The sequence below is a fragment of the Channa argus genome, chromosome 10 (assembly GCF_033026475.1).
Source record: "Channa argus isolate prfri chromosome 10, Channa argus male v1.0, whole genome shotgun sequence".
Lineage (NCBI taxonomy): Eukaryota > Metazoa > Chordata > Actinopteri > Anabantiformes > Channidae > Channa > Channa argus.
In genome coordinates this window covers 6,694,173-6,711,258 of record NC_090206.1, presented here as the reverse complement: position 1 = coordinate 6,711,258, position 17,086 = coordinate 6,694,173, and the positions used below count along the sequence as shown (strand labels likewise).

General features: G+C 38.7%; 1 protein-coding gene across 9 annotated transcripts; it reads left to right on the top strand.

Annotated features, from left to right (window-relative positions):
* The first annotated feature begins 264 nt into the window (after positions 1 to 264).
* ap1ar (adaptor related protein complex 1 associated regulatory protein) lies at positions 265 to 15,599 on the top strand. Of its 9 annotated transcripts, XM_067518887.1 has the most exons (16): positions 265 to 363; positions 2,944 to 3,002; positions 3,135 to 3,235; positions 3,371 to 3,569; positions 3,681 to 3,745; positions 4,075 to 4,238; positions 4,382 to 4,462; positions 4,641 to 4,819; positions 4,912 to 4,993; positions 5,195 to 5,237; positions 5,356 to 5,510; positions 5,624 to 5,753; positions 5,948 to 6,150; positions 6,368 to 6,461; positions 6,825 to 7,608; positions 9,330 to 9,553. In XM_067518887.1, the coding sequence occupies exons 2-15, from the start codon at positions 2,984 to 2,986 to the stop codon at positions 6,948 to 6,950; spliced, it is 1,641 nt and encodes a 546-aa protein (XP_067374988.1). In that variant the 5' UTR covers positions 265 to 363; positions 2,944 to 2,983; the 3' UTR covers positions 6,951 to 7,608; positions 9,330 to 9,553. The 9 variants fall into 9 exon arrangements, with proteins under 9 accessions (XP_067374988.1, XP_067374990.1, XP_067374989.1 ...); XM_067518888.1 differs by lacking the exon at positions 265 to 363 and having other exon boundaries at positions 401 to 3,002; XM_067518889.1 differs by lacking the exons at positions 3,371 to 3,569; positions 3,681 to 3,745.
* Positions 15,600 to 17,086: the final 1,487 nt, after the last annotated feature.

The window sequence follows — 17,086 nt, the reverse complement described above, 5'->3', positions numbered from 1 at the left end:
CCAATCTACAAGTATTGCTAATTCAAACGTTGTGTGTAATGGTTGATATATTTTTTTAAAGTTTTTATGTCCCCAAACGCCCAATGAAATCGTTGCATTAAACATCTTCTCTTTACAACACATATGCAGACTTGTAGAGGTGTGTACCAAAGAGAATATTGACTACAGTATCAGCTGGTGAACGAATTAAAAGGTACTGGAAATATATGATATTTAGTTTAAAAATACATTTTTACAAGGAGACGGTGAAGGCAACAGTTACCATGACAACGGTACACAAACGGAGAGCCCAGTTCCACCGAAGAGTGTAGCTGTCCTCTGTGTGAACAGGATTAGCTATCAGATGTACTGTAGGATAAAGAGGTGGGTGGAACTATTTTATATTATACTAAAGTGTACAGCAAGTAACCCGTTTTTTGTTTTATTTTGTTTCATCATTAGAAGCATAAACCACGGCTAACCTGTAACTAGCATGACCTGCTAACACACGTAGAAACAGTGTCAACAATGCTAACTGCGATTGTTCGCTTGTTTTTAAGATATCAGACAAAGACGTGCGTTTGATATCACGTTAGTGTTAAGAAAACTGTTCTTTCTAGCTGAAATATTGAAACTTATTTAACGCTATATTATCCCCTAAACATTTACATTAACAAACATTAATAGTCATTCAATTAAATCAGGACAGTTCCCCAGATTGATATTTATTTACACAGTGTAGTTTGGTCAATGGTGGAATGTAACTGGATGCAACTTACTTTTACTTAATTGGTTAGTTAAGTAGTTAATTTATTTTAGTTTGAGGCGATCAGAAGGAAAAAGGATACAAACATTAATAACAGCAAAGAAAATAATCAACCAAACTGAAAACTTACTCAATAATTAGACATTTACATTCACTTAACTAATGTCTAGCAACCAAAGCAAGAATCAAAGAATCAGCAGAATTATTTCTTTGTATTTATATATAATGTCTATTTTCTTTTAGTTGTACAAAAGCTCAGTACAGAGTAGGGTTATCAAAGACTGAGAATCCAATACATCTCAACTTGCCTTAAATACTAGCTGTTTTAGGTAGATGGTTAATGAGTATTTCTTTCTATCTTATGTTACTAAATATATTTAGTATAAATACTATCTTTTTAATTAAAGGATAATCTGCACCTCAAAACTAATGCATTCTTGTATTCAGAATCGAAAAGCACATCAGTCAGTTGGCAATAATATTCCAACTACAATGGGCTATAAAATCAGAAAAGTGAGGTACTGAGGCTTAATTTGTCGAAGAAACGACATCCCGGGTTCAGGTCCCAGCAGTGCCTTAGAGCTGATAACATCCTATATTATTATGAAAATCATTGTTTGTGGATTATCATGTAGCAAGCTTTTTTAACTATAATCCAATCACATTGTAAGCAAACTTACTTCAAGTACTGTTTTTATTAATGCTTTTATACTTAGATAAAATTCTGAATGCGGGACTAAAGAATATTTCGACAATGTGCTAACACTTTACTACTTATTCTTTAAATGAGCTGCAAGGTAAATTAAGTTAATTAAGTTAATTGGCAATAGGTCAGTAACATAACTGGGTATAAAAGGAGCATTTCAGAGAGGCAGAGCCTCTCGAATGTAAAGATGGGCGGAGGAACACCAATTGACAAACTGCATCTAAAAAGTGTGGAACAATTTCAGAGAAATGTATCTGAACGTAAATTTGCGAAGACTTTAAAAATCCCAACATCTAAACTATATAATATCATCAATATGCAGAGAATTAGGAGGAATCTTTGTGCACAAGGGCCATGGCCAAAGCTTAAAACTGGATGCGCCTGATCTTGGGGGCCTCAGGTGGAGTTGCATTAAAAACAGGCACGATTCTCTAGTAGACATCTCTGCATGGTTCAATAACACTTCCAGAAATCACTGTGAACACAGTTTGCTACGCAATCCACAAATATAAGTTAATGCTGTATCATGCAAAAATAAAAAGCCTTATATCTGAACACGATCCAGAAATGCTGTGATGGCGTAGGCTGCTTACACATCTGGAAATACACCATCTATGATGAAATGTACATAGAGGTTTCAGAGCAGCATATTCTCCCATCCAGACAACGTCTCTTTCAGGTAAGTTCTTGCATATTTCAGCAAGACGATGCTAAACCACATACTGCATCCATCGTAACAGCACGGCTTCGCAGGAGAAGAGTCCAGGTGCTGAACTGGTGCCTGCAATCCAGTGAGATTTGCAAATTATTGCATTCTGTTTTATTTACATTTTACCCATCATCCCTACTTCTTAGGAATTTGAATTACATGTTTGTGATTAAACTATTTAATGCCTTAATTTCAAATATGAATGAGTGGATTTACATAAGTAAATTATCTCAATACTTGCTCCACATAGTGAAGATGCAGAAATAATTGCTTGCTAAACAAGTTATTTAAAAGAGGTGACAATAATTTAAATTTAAATTAAAAAGAATAAACTAATGCAATTATCACCATGTCAATTAAAGTCTTTATAGCATCAGTGGTCCACCTTCACAAGTGTTTTCATTTTTTGCCTAATTAGACCTTCTAGCTTTATTGTTCTAATCAACCCAATGAATTTGATCTTATCCTTTAATTCCCAGCATGTACATGCACCACAGGTGTAAATAGTAAATAAGAGAAAACCCCTGTCTGGGTGAGTCACATAATAAATTCATTTTTATTGAAGTGGCCTTTTTGCCAACACTAAACTGGAGGTTATAAACGTGAATTGTGTAGATGTTGACAGTGAGAAGCATTCATGTCAAAGGTCAGTGACCTTTAGTTACTGACCTGAGGGTAGAAACAGCCAGACTTCGATTGGGAAACACATTATTACAAACTGTACTTTGTAATAATGAAGAAAGTTTCCAAAATTTTCACTTGTAATCTTTCTGTAACTTGCAGCCAAGTTGAACACTGATCCAGTTGCCAGAGGAAACCTCAAATGTCACTACCACATCCCAGTAAGTTTCTTGTTCTTAGTCACATAAAGAAGGTACTCTATAGTGGACGAAATAACATTTTTGAATAATACAGTGATAAAATTATAGAAAATGATATGATGTGTTTTGTTTTATTCCTTCCATTTTGTGTAGACACGAGGAGCAGGAGGGAGACAAGACAGAGCCCGTTCAAAGTGCCAGCCAATGAAAGCATTTTTCTACTAAGTGAATTTGAAAACAGGGACAAAAAAGAGGTTGGTGTTCGTGCTTAAGTGTGTACTTGGAAATTAACTATTTCACATCCACTGAATGATACTTGGATGTCTGTGAACAATGGATCTTTCCTGTGTTTACTGGAAGTCAATGCTGCTCCTCTCCTCCATGCTCAGGAGTTGCGTAAATTTCTGGCTTTGCCAATTAATGAGAAGACGACCCATGCTGAACAAATGAGGGCTAAGCTGAAGAAAGAGTTAGTGGGAGCGCAGGGGGAGGAGGAAGTGAAAATGCCAGAACATGTAAAAAGTAAGGGAATTCGACCTAAACAAATAACTGGCAAACGGGAACTGAAGATTGCCATGATGAAACGAGGTGAGAGGGAAGAGAGAGTCAAAATCTTCTTAGCTTAAAAACCGCTCCATGTATTTCTTTCGATTGCCATTTTAATTTAAATGTTTAATATTGTCTGTCCTCTGGCCCCAGAAAACCTTACAAAAGAGAGCAAACATGACTTAATCTCCATGGAGCGACAGAAGGCAGTGTTGGAGGTAAAAGATGTAATTGCTAAGGGATTTGCTAAGATCTTAAATATAGGTACAGCCATGTGTACAACAAGCAGCATTTTTTTCAGTCTCTCAGTTGACTGTGGCTGATGCTTTTTGAAGGTTTGAAGGGATATTACTGCAGATATACTGATAAAATACTGGTGATATTTTAAGTTTCCCAGCTGTACGCTAATATTTTGATATTCTTCAAGGCACTGTAGTTTAGTTTTATTCAGTGACTCTCTTCTTTGTCCACCAAAAAATACAGTGCCTGACTTGGCATTCTGCTTAATCACCTTTAATGCTCCATCTGCCTCTTTTCTCTTTCTCAGTTAGCACTGATAACAAAGAAGTCTGAGATTGTGCGAATGGATGAGGCCATTGCGAAAGAGGAAAGACAGCTTAAACAGCTTGAAAGAATGATCCAAAGAGACAACCTCAAGTTTGAAGAGTTCCTTAGGGACAATGAGAAGAAGTCTGTGGAGGCCCGTACATTGTAAGAAACAATATATTTAGATGTAATGTTTCGGTCTTAAATTACTACTGGACACTGACTAGTTTTTGCCCCAATAAGAGAACATTTGTATGAAAGTTTTGTAAAAGTTACATTGTAAACCTTTGTCCTGTTGGGGTTGTCAGTTTTGAACAGGAGGCCAAGTCCAAACAGGAAAAGAATGCTGAAATCAAGAGACTGAATGCTGAAATAGGGACCATAAAAAGGTAAAAGTTTTTGTATTATAAAGATTAACAGATTTCTTTGCATCTGGTACAAGTACAGTACCTTCACTCTGTATGTGTGTGTGTGTGTGTGTGTCACATGGACTAATGTGATTCTCCAAAAGCCATTTAAAGAAGCACTGTAAATAAAGATCTTAAATCCAGTCTCTCTGTTTTATAGTGAACTCACCAAGTTAGAAGAAACTCTGATGGACTGCAAGAGATACAAGGAGCTACTGTTCAAGTTGTCTCCACCAGAGTGGCAGGAGGCCCAGAGAGCTAAAGCTATGAAGGCAAAAGTCCCATCTAACAGAGAGCCGCAGGATGAGCACAACAGGGAGGAGTCAGTCAGTAGGAGTGGCAAGTACTTTACTTTGGGAAAAGCTAAAGCAAGTGTATCAACCGAAAATATATTATGCTGACCAAGGTGACACTATTTAACATGCACACAGATTTGGAGATGAAGGTGTCTAATCCAGGTAGACTGTCTTCCATCAGAGAGACCAGCCTGTCCTCAGTCCACAGCAACACACTGTGAGGAAACACACGCAAACACAAATGCAGTGAACACGCTAATCCATGACTTTGATTGAACGTTAAGAATAAAGTAAAAGAAACACTCATTTAGTAGACAGCTAAATACCTTTTAAAAATAGTTTTCACCTATTAACCTAAAAACTTACACGGGCGCATCTCTTCTCCTCATGACTTCAGTCTCTTTCTTTGGCCTTTCAGGATCACGAAATGCAACCTGGATAGTGACAGTTCAGAATACGAGGTGTTGTTCCCCCCCCCACTAAATCAGTTCACTAAAGCAATATCTAAATTTAGCTTGACTCCTCATTAGCAGTGCTCACAGTGGTCTCACTTGTCCACCTTGTATCATCTCTCTGTAGGATGAGCCAGAGCTATACTTCACTGATCCCCAGCAGCTTCTAGATCTGCTGACAGACCTGACAGAGCAGAACTTATCTGCAATTCAAAACTCAACAAGGGTAGAAGAGACAGTGGATGAGCTCCAAGAGTCCATGGAGACAACCCGGAAGAAAATGTAAGTAATGTGGGTCATGGGTGGCCTGACATAAGCCTGACATAGCATTTGCTGTTCCCACATGGTTTGTGTTACAATTAGCGTTGTACTTGTTGATTCCTATTTGTATCAAGTGAAAAAGACGAGGAGCAGCTGGCACTACAGATAAATGACATGAAACGGAAAATAGAAGAAGAGAAGTTGAAAGGCGACAAGCTCAAACAGAAAGTTCAGTTCCATTTCTCACTGAACACAGATGACCAGGTAAGGATGCACAATGTGATGAACAGTTTGTCTGGCCACCAAGATCACCTCTTTTCTAGTTAAGCCCCAAGAAACATACGGAAGACACAAGTCAGAACAACAACAATAATAATAAAGATTACGATGTCTTTACTGCGAAATATGTATAACAATAACAAGCGTTTTAAGTATCTAGGTGTCTTGTTTGCTTCCAGGATGGGATGCTTGATGCACTCACCGAAAAAGTAGCAGAGGTGCATCGCCTCTGTGTTGATGACAGGATGACAAACCTCAGCATACTGGAAAAAGTAGCTAACATTGAGAACCGTATGATGTTACTGCAGCTGGACCTTGAGAGCATCCCCAAAGAATTCGTGGACATGATAAGAAAGATCAAGGACAGCGAGAGGAGCAGCAGGTGTGTTTTAGTGACTATGTTTTACGTAATTTTCTCTTGGTTGCAAAATTAAATCAACAGAGCATCAAATATCCAAAGGCAATGAGATAACTTTTGGCAATGATATTCATCAGGGTGCAATACCTGGAAAGTGTGGAATTCATTTTTTTTCCTTTATTATATTCTGAACAAACTACGATAGTATGTACAAATCCCCTCTGACTACATCATGTTGCAGGGAGCGTGAAGAAAAGTTGAGAGAGCAGAAGGAGAAACAGAAAGAAAGGATGAGGAAGTACTTGGAGAGATCCCTGGCTGACTCCAAGAAAACAGTGAGTTGTTTTTATACATATACAATTCTCTGTATTTGGTAAACCCTGAGTATCAAAATTGAATATTAGTACCTTATTACCACATTCATTTCAATGGCAACCTTCTCTGGCCAGCCTTTCTAATGTGAAGTACCAGGTAAACTTTAGTGAAACCTGTTGAGAAACATTACAGCTTTATATAAGAAGATAACATTAACTTGCTTTTTATAAACACTCACTTTTAAAAAAAGTGAAAAATTAACAGAAGCTTTTGGTTTATCCCGATTTAATTTCACACTTACTTTTTTGACAACTACAATCAAATTTACAATTCAAGTTTCAACAACAGAAGCAATGCTTAAACTCTTTCCCCTTTTCTTTCAGAGTGGGAAAAAGCTCATGCCCAGGTGCATGCCTGTTACCCAGAAAGTCAAAGTCAGCAAAGTGGAAAGCAACCCTGCTGAGACTGAGTTTCACGCCTACCTCTTCACCTCCGATGACACTCTGTAGCTTCTGACGCATATACCGGCCTCTGACACAACAGCTGGTCTGCCCTGATTTTGATATAAATTAAAGAAGTACAATAAAGCATATTGGTTGCAGTGAATCCCTGATTCCAGAGTCCCTAGTTTGAATGTTGTTCAGTGTCGGAACTTACTGTATTTATTTTAATAACAGTATAACAAACAGGCAGAGTCTGTTAAGGGTGTACGCTTTCACCTGACCACTGCCTGTTATGATCAGTTACGATCACTGCAACCCTTAACAGAGTAAGCAATAAAGTGGATAGATGGATGCATGGATGGATGAAAGAATATCCAGTGTTTTACCAAAAACATCAGATTTAAGCCATTTGGCATTAGTTCTTAGGCCGGATGTCCTTCCTGCCGCAACTCTCCCTTTTTTATCACGGAACGTCACATCACTATGAGCAACAGTAGGTGGTGGTGTTGAACATTTCAGTCACGTCTGATGAAGCGACGAGCAAGAAGGATGCGGAAGTGGTGGAAATGTAGCTCCCACAGAAATACACCAGCAGCTGTCAGGACATGTAAAGTAGTTAAGACAGGCAGATAAGAGTCACATTTGACAATGCGATGGGTAACTGCTGGGCTTACTGTGTTGGGCTCTTCAGGAGAGAAGCCAACAGAATCCAGAGGGGAGGCGGGTAAGTCAAACACAGCTTCAACGTTAGCTAGGTGAACTAACTAACTAGCATGATAGCATCGTCTGCTGTCCGCCTAATGCTAACATCGGTAACTGATACACTGATGTGAGTGGAGACTTTTATCGCAGCTCCGTGTGTTGGCTTGCTGGCGATGAGTTCCAGCGCTATAAACCATGTGTAGGGTCCAACTTGCAGTCAAAGACAGTGTGAAGACCCCACCCCTATTGTCAGCAGTTTAGCAGAGTGAAAGACGGACTGAACTGGGTCTGATACACCAGGCCTGTAACTAATGGTCAGTTTAGACCTTGTTCAGTCTGTGTTCAGTCTCAGTTGTCTGTTCCTCATTCATTTTGAATAGGCCAAAACAGACTTACAAGCTCTACTTATAATGCACTGAAGTATGAATCCACTACCCACCTCAGTAATAAACACAGAGTTATCACCTGTGACGATTTCAACCTATAAAGAGGGAAATTATAACCTTTGCAAAAGTACAATCCATGGCATATGTATATATTTAATCAGTGCATCCAGAAAGTTTTCCCAGTGCTTAACGTTTTTCTCAATTTTGTTATGTTTTACAAACAACACCCCATAATGACACTGAAAGAAGTTTGATCTGCATTAAATATAAAAAAATGTACATAAGTATTCAACGCCTTTGTTTAATACTTTGTTGAAGCACCTTTAGCACCAATTACAGCCTCAAGTATGATGCTACAAGCTTGGAAAACTGCATCTTGGGCAGTTTGTTTCATTCTTTTCTGTAACTCTCAAGCTCCATGATGTTAGAAAGTGAGAATCGGTGCACAGCCATTTTCAGATCTCTCCAGAGATGTTCAAACGGGTTCAACTCTGGGCTCTGCCTGGGCCGCTCAAGGACATTCACAGAGTTGTCCTGTAGCAACTCCTTAGTTATCTTGGCTGTGTGCTTAGGGTCATTGTCATGTTGAAAGATGAGCTGTTGCCCCCGTCTGAGGTCCAGAGCGCTCTGGATCAAGTTTTCATCAAGGATGTCTCTGTACATTGCTGCATTTCTCTTTCCCTTGATTCTGACTAGTCTCCCAGTTCCTGCAGATGGAAAAACATCCCCACAGCATGATGCTGCCACCACGCTTTACCGTAGGGATGGTATTGGCCAGGTGGTGAGTGGTGCCTTGTTTTCTCCAGACATGACACTTGCCATTCAGGCCAAATAGTTCAATCTTTGTTTCATCAGACCGGAGTATTTTGTTTCTCATGATTGGAGAGTTCTTCAGGTCGGCGGTCATGTGCCTTTTTCCGAGGAGTTTTTTCCATCTGCCCACTCTACCATACTGGCCTAATTGGTAGAGTGCTGCAGAGATGGTTCTCCTCTCGCAGACAAACGCTGAAGCTCTTTCAGAGTGACCATTGGCTTTTTGGTCAGCTCCCTGACTAAGGCCGTTCTCTCTCAATCGCCTGTCAGCCCGCTCTAAGACGAGTCCTGGTGCTTCCAAACTTCTTCCATTTACAGATGATGGAGACCACTGAGCTCATTGTAATCTTCAATGTAGCAGAAATTTTCCTTCACCCCTTCTCAGATCTTTGCCTCAATACAATCCTGTCGTAGGGGTCTACAGACAATTCTTTGGACTTCATAGCTTGGTTTGTGCTCTGACATGCACTGTTAACTGTGGAACCTTATATAGACAGGTGTATGCTTTTTTTAAAACATGTCCAATCAACTGAGTTTCCCACAGGTGGACTCTAATCAAGTTGTAGAAACCTCTCAACACACAACATCCCTTCCTGACGCAACCCTCCCCCATTTCTTCCGGGCTTGGGACCAGCACTGCACGGCTGCGGAGGGGGAGATGGCTGTTGAGGGTTAAGTATCTTGCCCAGGGACATTACCACATGTGGCCGGGAAGGGCCACATCGGGCGTGAACTGACCACTGCAATCCTACAAACATCTCAAGGATGATCAAAGGAAACTGGATCCACCAGAGCTCAATTTTGAGTGTCATGAAGACTTATGCACTGTACATGTAATTTAAAAAAAAAAAATGTATTTCTATTAAATTTGCATTCAATCAAATGTCTTTCACATTGTCATAATGGGGTATTATTTGTAGAATTTGATCCATTTTGGATGAGGCTGTAACATAAGAAAATATGGAAAAAAGTTAAGCACTGGGCCGACTAAACTTTTCCTGTTTTAGGTCAGTTAGAATTTGTTTTAATTATTTCTATTTTCTAAATGCCAAAATAATGATAAACTTTTTGGGATCATGGGAAAATTAAAAGAAATGAGCCAAGATATCAAGAGAAGAATTGTGGACTTCTGGAAGTCTGCTTTAACCTTGGGTACATTTACCAGAATTGCCAGATTACAGTTTGCAAATGTACACAGCGACAAAGACCTTAATTTTTGGTCTGATGGAACTAAAATGTAACCGTTTGGCCATAATGACCATCATTAACATTTTGAGGAAAAAGGGAGAAGGTTGCAAGCCTGACAACACCATCCCAGCTGTGAAGTATGGAAGTGGCAGCATCATGTTGGGTGGGGGGAGGTGGGTTGCTGCAGGAGGGACTAGTGCACTTCACAAAATAGATGGCATCATGAGGACAGAACATTATGTAGAAATATTAAAGCAAAACCCTACACATCCAAAATGTATGACCCAAGCCATGCAGTTCAAATGCAATGCTGCCAAATACTAAGGAAGTGTATGTGAACTTCGTACCTTGAAGAAAGTAATAACAAATTCTCTCTCTCATTATTCTGGCATTCAGCAAATAGAAATAATTGTAAAAATTCGAACTGGCCTAAAACAGGAAAAGTTTAGTTTGATTTAATGTCAGTGATGGGGAAAAAAGGTTGTTTCTTTTCATACAGTGTGTGTAAGCATCCGTTTTGAACTATATATATACTTAATTCTCAAATCATCAAATCCAATTTAATACATTAGTGGGTTTTACAGTCTGTACAATAACTACATTCTCTGTCCTCAGACACAGAAATTGCATTAGTTTAAAAAAAGAAATAAACGTTGTGGTATTATTCACACCTGTGCCTCCTCTGCTATGACCAGTGTTTCTTTAGCAGTTGTTGTTGATTGTTCATTTAATCTTAAAAACAAGTTTTTGATGCAATTTCCTGTGAGAATTCCCACGTGGCAATGTACATACTAGTGTGAGTCTCTTAAACAAAGCCGACTACTCTGCTTCAATTCACCAAACCATTTTCAGGCTGTAAACAAAAATATCATTTCTCTAATTACAGTGGAACACTGCATACATTCACATTATAAAATAATGTTCTCTAAATTGTCTTTCACAGGTCCAAATATTTCCGAAGCAGTACCACAGGGGAACATTACACAATAGAGGTCTGTGTCATACTTTTACTAGCATTGGAGACTTGTTTGAATGATGTATTGTATGGTTTGATTTGTCCAATTTTTACCTCTATTTTTGCAGTTTGAAAATCTAGTAGAGAGTGATGAGGTGAGTCTCATCTTTTTGATCATGCTTCATATGAAGTTGTCATCTTTTTTAAGTCCCAGTAGTAGCAGGTCAGTGCTAGATGTCACATGTTGTGTTTGTTGCATTGCAGGGTGAGGGAGAAAGCCCACAGCTCTGTCCCAAGTAAGAGAGTCGTGTCAATATAAAACAAGTATATTTTGATTTAAAAAAACTCTTTAAAAGAACTCTAGATATTATTTTACCTTCAAGTATATTTTACTGTGTGTTTTAGGCCCATCAGCGAAGATGAGATCAAGCACCTCAGAGAACATCGCTATGCTGCAATCTCAGACAAACAGCTAGTCATCGACCGGAAGCTGCAAGCAGAGGTAGGACACAGTTTATAGCAGGATCTGGTTTTGTTAGAATAGCAGGTCCCATTATTTCATTTTACGTTTAAGACCTAGGTTTTTTTTGTTTGTTTGTTTGCTTATTTTTTATTTGCTATGTTTTTTCTGTTTTGTAATTTTCTGTTTTGTGCTTTGTGTTTGTTTTATTTTGTTGTGTCTGCTCAGTTAGAGGCACAAGAGGAGAAGTTAAGGCTAGAAGAAGAGGCTAGAAATGCTGCCCAGCGTGAAGCCGCCAGGCTGGCACGTGAAAGAAAAAAGGAGGTGAGGCGGCACTGAGCGCTCCCTTCTGCCAGTTTGACTTACTGTTTCGCCAAAAGTTCTCCTCTAACCTTATGACCCTGCGCAGAGACTTCTCAGCATTCTCAATTCCTCGGCTGTGTCTCAAAAGAACACCGTCATATGTCCTTTGTCTTCTTTTACTTTTCATCAGGCTGTCCGGGTTATATAGTCCGTGACAGTGTCGTCTGTCTCAGTTACCTGACCAACAACTTGTTAGCATTGCTAGAATCCACAATCCGTAGGCACATTCGAAGTCAAGCTATATTGAGGAGGCAAAAGATACCAAGTTCATATCATGTGTAGCAAACAAACATTAATCTATAAGATGGTAATAGACCTAGAACTGGTCTAAAAATAACTAAAAGCAGTGAAATGAGGTAAAGAAAAAACAGGTCTATACATTATGGACACTGTACATTATGAATAGAGAAATTTGGACTATAAATTTGGAAGCTTGTCATATTTTCCTACACAAAGGCCTAAAATTGCTTTTATAAAAATAAACAATAACAGAAATATAAATGCAAATATACATACAATCAGTTCTACTTAGTTGAGGTTTCTTTACTGCTTTCATGCCCCATTCCACTGCTTCTCTGTCATTACATTACATGTTTTTCTTGAATCAATATAGTCTTTATTTCAATCATAGGAAAGTTTGACAATCGTTTTACTTGATTTTTGTCCTTTTTTGGTTTAGCAGCTGTCTACCCAGAGGGTTCGGGGGAAAGCGGATGGGTCCGGCGATACTCAGCAAAGAAAGTGAGTCACTTAAGTTCATTAGACAACAGGGTAGTTGAGGAGCTGAGAACTGCGGTCATGAGTTCCTGCATATGCTTCAATAGCTAACAATGCCGGATACAGTAAAAGGGCAGGAAGGAGTCACAAGGTCATTTGTATTAATCAGTAACTCTGTAAGATTTTTTTAAACTTTTTGACGGAAACTTACTTATTTCTTTTTAATCTCTCTTTGTGGCTGCTCTCACTCGGTGTGTAGGCTGCAGAGGAGGCAGTAAAGCAAAAGTGTCCAGTTTAAGAATTCAGTATTCAGCAACAGTGCGAGAATGTAGCTAAAGCTCACCAATTCTGATACTTTGCAGTGGGAATAAAAGGAGCTATCATGAAATGTCTGGGTGGACTCGCGCTTAAATCCATAATGTTAGAGATCCAAAAAAGAGAGTCCAAAAACAAATCTTATGAATTTACAATTTAAAAAATGACTGGACCTAAGGTGTTTTTTTTTAACACTTTATTTGTTCACACAAAACACTGCACATGTACAAGTTAACATGATCTCACCATACATTAACAATTTCAATCAAAACAAATTACATATTTCCATAACACTACAAATAACAAAAACTCAACTGAAATATTTAAAGTCTGGTTTGAGTAAAAACCTCAGCAGGAGGGGTTTTTTTTAGGCTCACTGAGTTTTAAGGGCAGTTTGCTTTTGTGCCGCATCCTTCTCTAGTTAATTGATCACAAACTCTTTCAGACCACCCTCGGGGGAGGATTTTGACGTCTACCTCCAGAATGTAAAAGCCCAGTCTGAGGCTTTCAGGAGCAGCAGTGAGTGAGCCTTAATTACATTACCTCTATTAATATGCATGCATACAACATTTTTAGCAATAAATTGATCATATGCTTGTTGTTGATGAGTTCAGGGCACTGTGTATTGAGGGGAAAGTATTCTCTTTGTTTCTAGGACTTCCCTCTGACACGAACGTAGTGACTCCCAACACTGAGTGCAGCTGGGATTTTACCACCAAGACCCGCTCCACCAATGATGATGGGACATCACTGGATCTAGAGTGGGAGGATGAGGAAGGTGAGATTGTACAGTCAGATTTAAAAGCTTCCTTTGTCGATTTTGCTAGCAGGTCTTTCCTCCGACTCCTCAATTGCAGGTAGGAAACAATCGGTTTTCCGTCACAATCGACAATCCCATCAAACATTTATGTGACCTTTTTTAGAACTTGGATTTCACCGATGGAAAGAGTTAGAGCTTTCTCTGCCTCCAAACCAGTGCATCAGTTATTTTTCAGTCCAGATTCACTAAATTCAATTTATCAATCCGCATGGAGAGGTTGCTGTGGACAGGTAACTAGATTTAACTCGCTTTGGGTTTGGGCTTGTTTAAGAAAACACTTTGCTAACTAACTTTTGCTCAGATTAATTTGATGCTTTTCTTTATCATCTATAGACATGGCTAAAAATTTATTCTTCCTGAAAAAGGAAAAGTACTTGATTTTTTTAAAAATCTTTATAAAACCAATGGCCATAGTAAATTATTGGTATCCATGGAAAAGTAATCATTGCACTGTTTGCTATCACTGTGCATAACACTAACAATGAAAAGTCAGAGAAAACAGCCATTTGAGGAGATAAGAACGACAGAATTGCCAAGTTTGTGGCCAATGGAAAGGCTACATGAGCATCTCCAAGCAGCTTCTTTTTTTTCCTGTGATCACAGCTGAGGTCCATGGGATGGTAGCCAACCTTCCAGAATGGCTCTTAAAGAAGACAAATTAACACCAGATTAACCAGAAGGAAAGTTTGCATGGGAGAAAAACCTTAAAACACATCAACGCTGATATTCAAGATCAATCCTTTCACACTACGCTATGTTCTGAATGAAAGGACTCCATGAAACACGGCCCTACAGGGAATGCATTCCTTAAACCTGATAGAACCCGAGAAATGTGTTCCTTAAGAGTTGACCGAACTACCTGTTGAGAAGTTTACGACTTTCATTACGAGCTGAAAAAAGCAAGTGATTACAGCGATTGCATCAGTCATAATGTTCTATAAAATCTAAAGTTGAGCATTTTAATATTTTTGCCCATTTTAAGTAGCAGATTATATTGGAAGCCAAATGCAGCATGTTTGTTGTAGATTACTACTTATTAGATTTTTAAAAATTGAGTTGTGTATTAATTTTTGTATTATTTTAGTGGAAGGGTACGAACACATTTATCCATGTCTGTATAATAGTAATTTGAATATTCTTTGGATATCGACTGGGTGTCAAACAGAAAATTACATTTGAATATTAAGCTGCATTTTATAGTACTCCTAACATTAAAGTGCTCATCGTTTATAGTAAATTGTCTCCACCTATATAACGATTTTCTACCTATTGGCACTCAGAGCACTTTACATAGTTCCTAAACTAAAAAAATAATCCTATTGTTGCATACTTTACTGTATAACAGACATATTGCAGCTAAATGTAGTATGTAGTATAAATTTGGCTTACACATGGATGGTACCCCCCCCCCCCCCTTTTTTTTTTTTTTTTTCTGACTTCTGCTGTCAGAATAAAAACTTGTTTCCTTGATTTGCAGGAATCAATCGAGCACTTCCAGCCTGGGAGAGGTCTCGGACGGAGGAGGACATTCTGCGTGCAGCCCTGAGGCCTGGTGGCAAGCAGATGAACAGTGGCCTGACATCCGCCTCTGAGGACTCAAACGCACTGGAGTGGGAGAATGATTTTGTGAGTAATCATCCAGAGGACAATGTAGACACTGAATTTGAAGGGTTTGTCAATCCAGTCCTAGACACTCCCTCTGAGGACGCCTCGGACTTTGGCCTCAAGTTGGACAACCAGGACAGATAGTGTCCAGCACCAAAGGAGACTGATGTTGTATCCTCTTCATGTCAAAGCTCACTAGCTTTTTGCCTCTCGAAATGGAAATGTATTTGTTCTTCATATTCGGTCATATGAGACTAATGCTGCAGGAAAATGTTGTGGATCTCTATACCACATTTTTATCAAATTGTCATTTTTTTCAGTGCCTTCATCTGCTAAACTAGCTGATTATTTTATGCATTGTAACTGATCAATAACATTCATTACAACTTGACCCATTGTTCAGAAAGTGCTTATTTTCCACACACAGTGCCCAGGTGATCACACAGAAACCAAGCTACATGCTCTGAAGCTCTTGCTGGTTGTGGGGTCAGTGATAACGGCAGGAGTGTCACACAAAAGCACAGACAAAACATCCAGACTCTATAAATGATCCACACTCTGATCTCAGTCTGTCTTTTTTTGTTTTAGCTCTCTACCCATTATTTTTAAGTTAGTGCGTGATAATAAAAAGGAAGGGAATTCCATATAAAAGTGGCTGATGAAAAAGTAAAAATCAGTATAGCAATACAGCCACTGTACCCACTTTTTTTTTTAGATATAATTAAAAGGTATTGTGAATTATTAACTGATTGCAGAGCATACTTGTTCTTACTCGTAATCAGATGGTAGAGCATTGGGTTGGGATGCAGAAGGACACGGGTTCAAATCCCACCCCCACCAGGTGTGTCCACCCACCCAGGGTACTCTGGTGCCGGTCCCGAGCCCGGATAAATGGGAGGGTTGTGGCACTACAAATTCATGCCAAATCAATATGCCGACCCCTGAAGGGACACAAGGCCTATATGAGTAGTGTGGAGCACGTAATCTGTCACAAATTGCTCGAAATACAGAGGAATAATGGCAGATTAAAAGAAACCTCACAGTTTACCAGCTCTGAAATTCCATGCATCAATTCCATGCTGCACCAATGGTTCTGCTGTAGAAATGATTGTGGTTCTTCACTTTTTCGTCCTGATATTTGGACCCATCACATAGTGTCAGGGTCACACTGATTATTTAATCTAACTGAATTGAATGTAGTTTACAGGTTGCACTCTTAATTAAATTGTTCACTTGTGAAGAGGAAATTGTGCACTACTGTCTGTGTGTAGATAATGGGTTCATTTGCAGAGATTTGTAATTTAAAATGTAGGTGTAGTTTAAACAGTTTTTAAACACTTTAAATAACATGTTTGCTGTGAATATATGATCTCTAATTAGTACCTTTCTGTAAAAATAATTTTGACCTAACATTCCTTGTTGCACTGAGCCTAAGAAAACGAAATATAAAAAAATATCTGGGGCATCACAAACATTCACTGTATTGAAATAGTGTTCACGAGGTAACAATGATTTACATGTTAAGTGATATTATTTTATATAACCATCACATTTATTTGTCTCATTAGTTGTTGGGCATGAATTGTCATAATTTTGTCATTTGTCAAGTGACATTGGCAGTGTTTTAATGTTTTCTAATAAATGCTTGAAAGTATAAGACCCAGTATGAGATGACAAACCAACAATATTTAAGAGAATTACAGAGCACCTAAACCAAGTATACAATACAGATTAAAACCTAGACTTAAGCTTTTCTCTTATAGCTTAGGAGAACTGTGACGACACAAAATGTTGGTCAAAGGTTAATTATCACTTTTATACAATTGAGATACTGCAAGCGAGACATCAGGCTACTTCTGATTTTTACACTGCACTGCA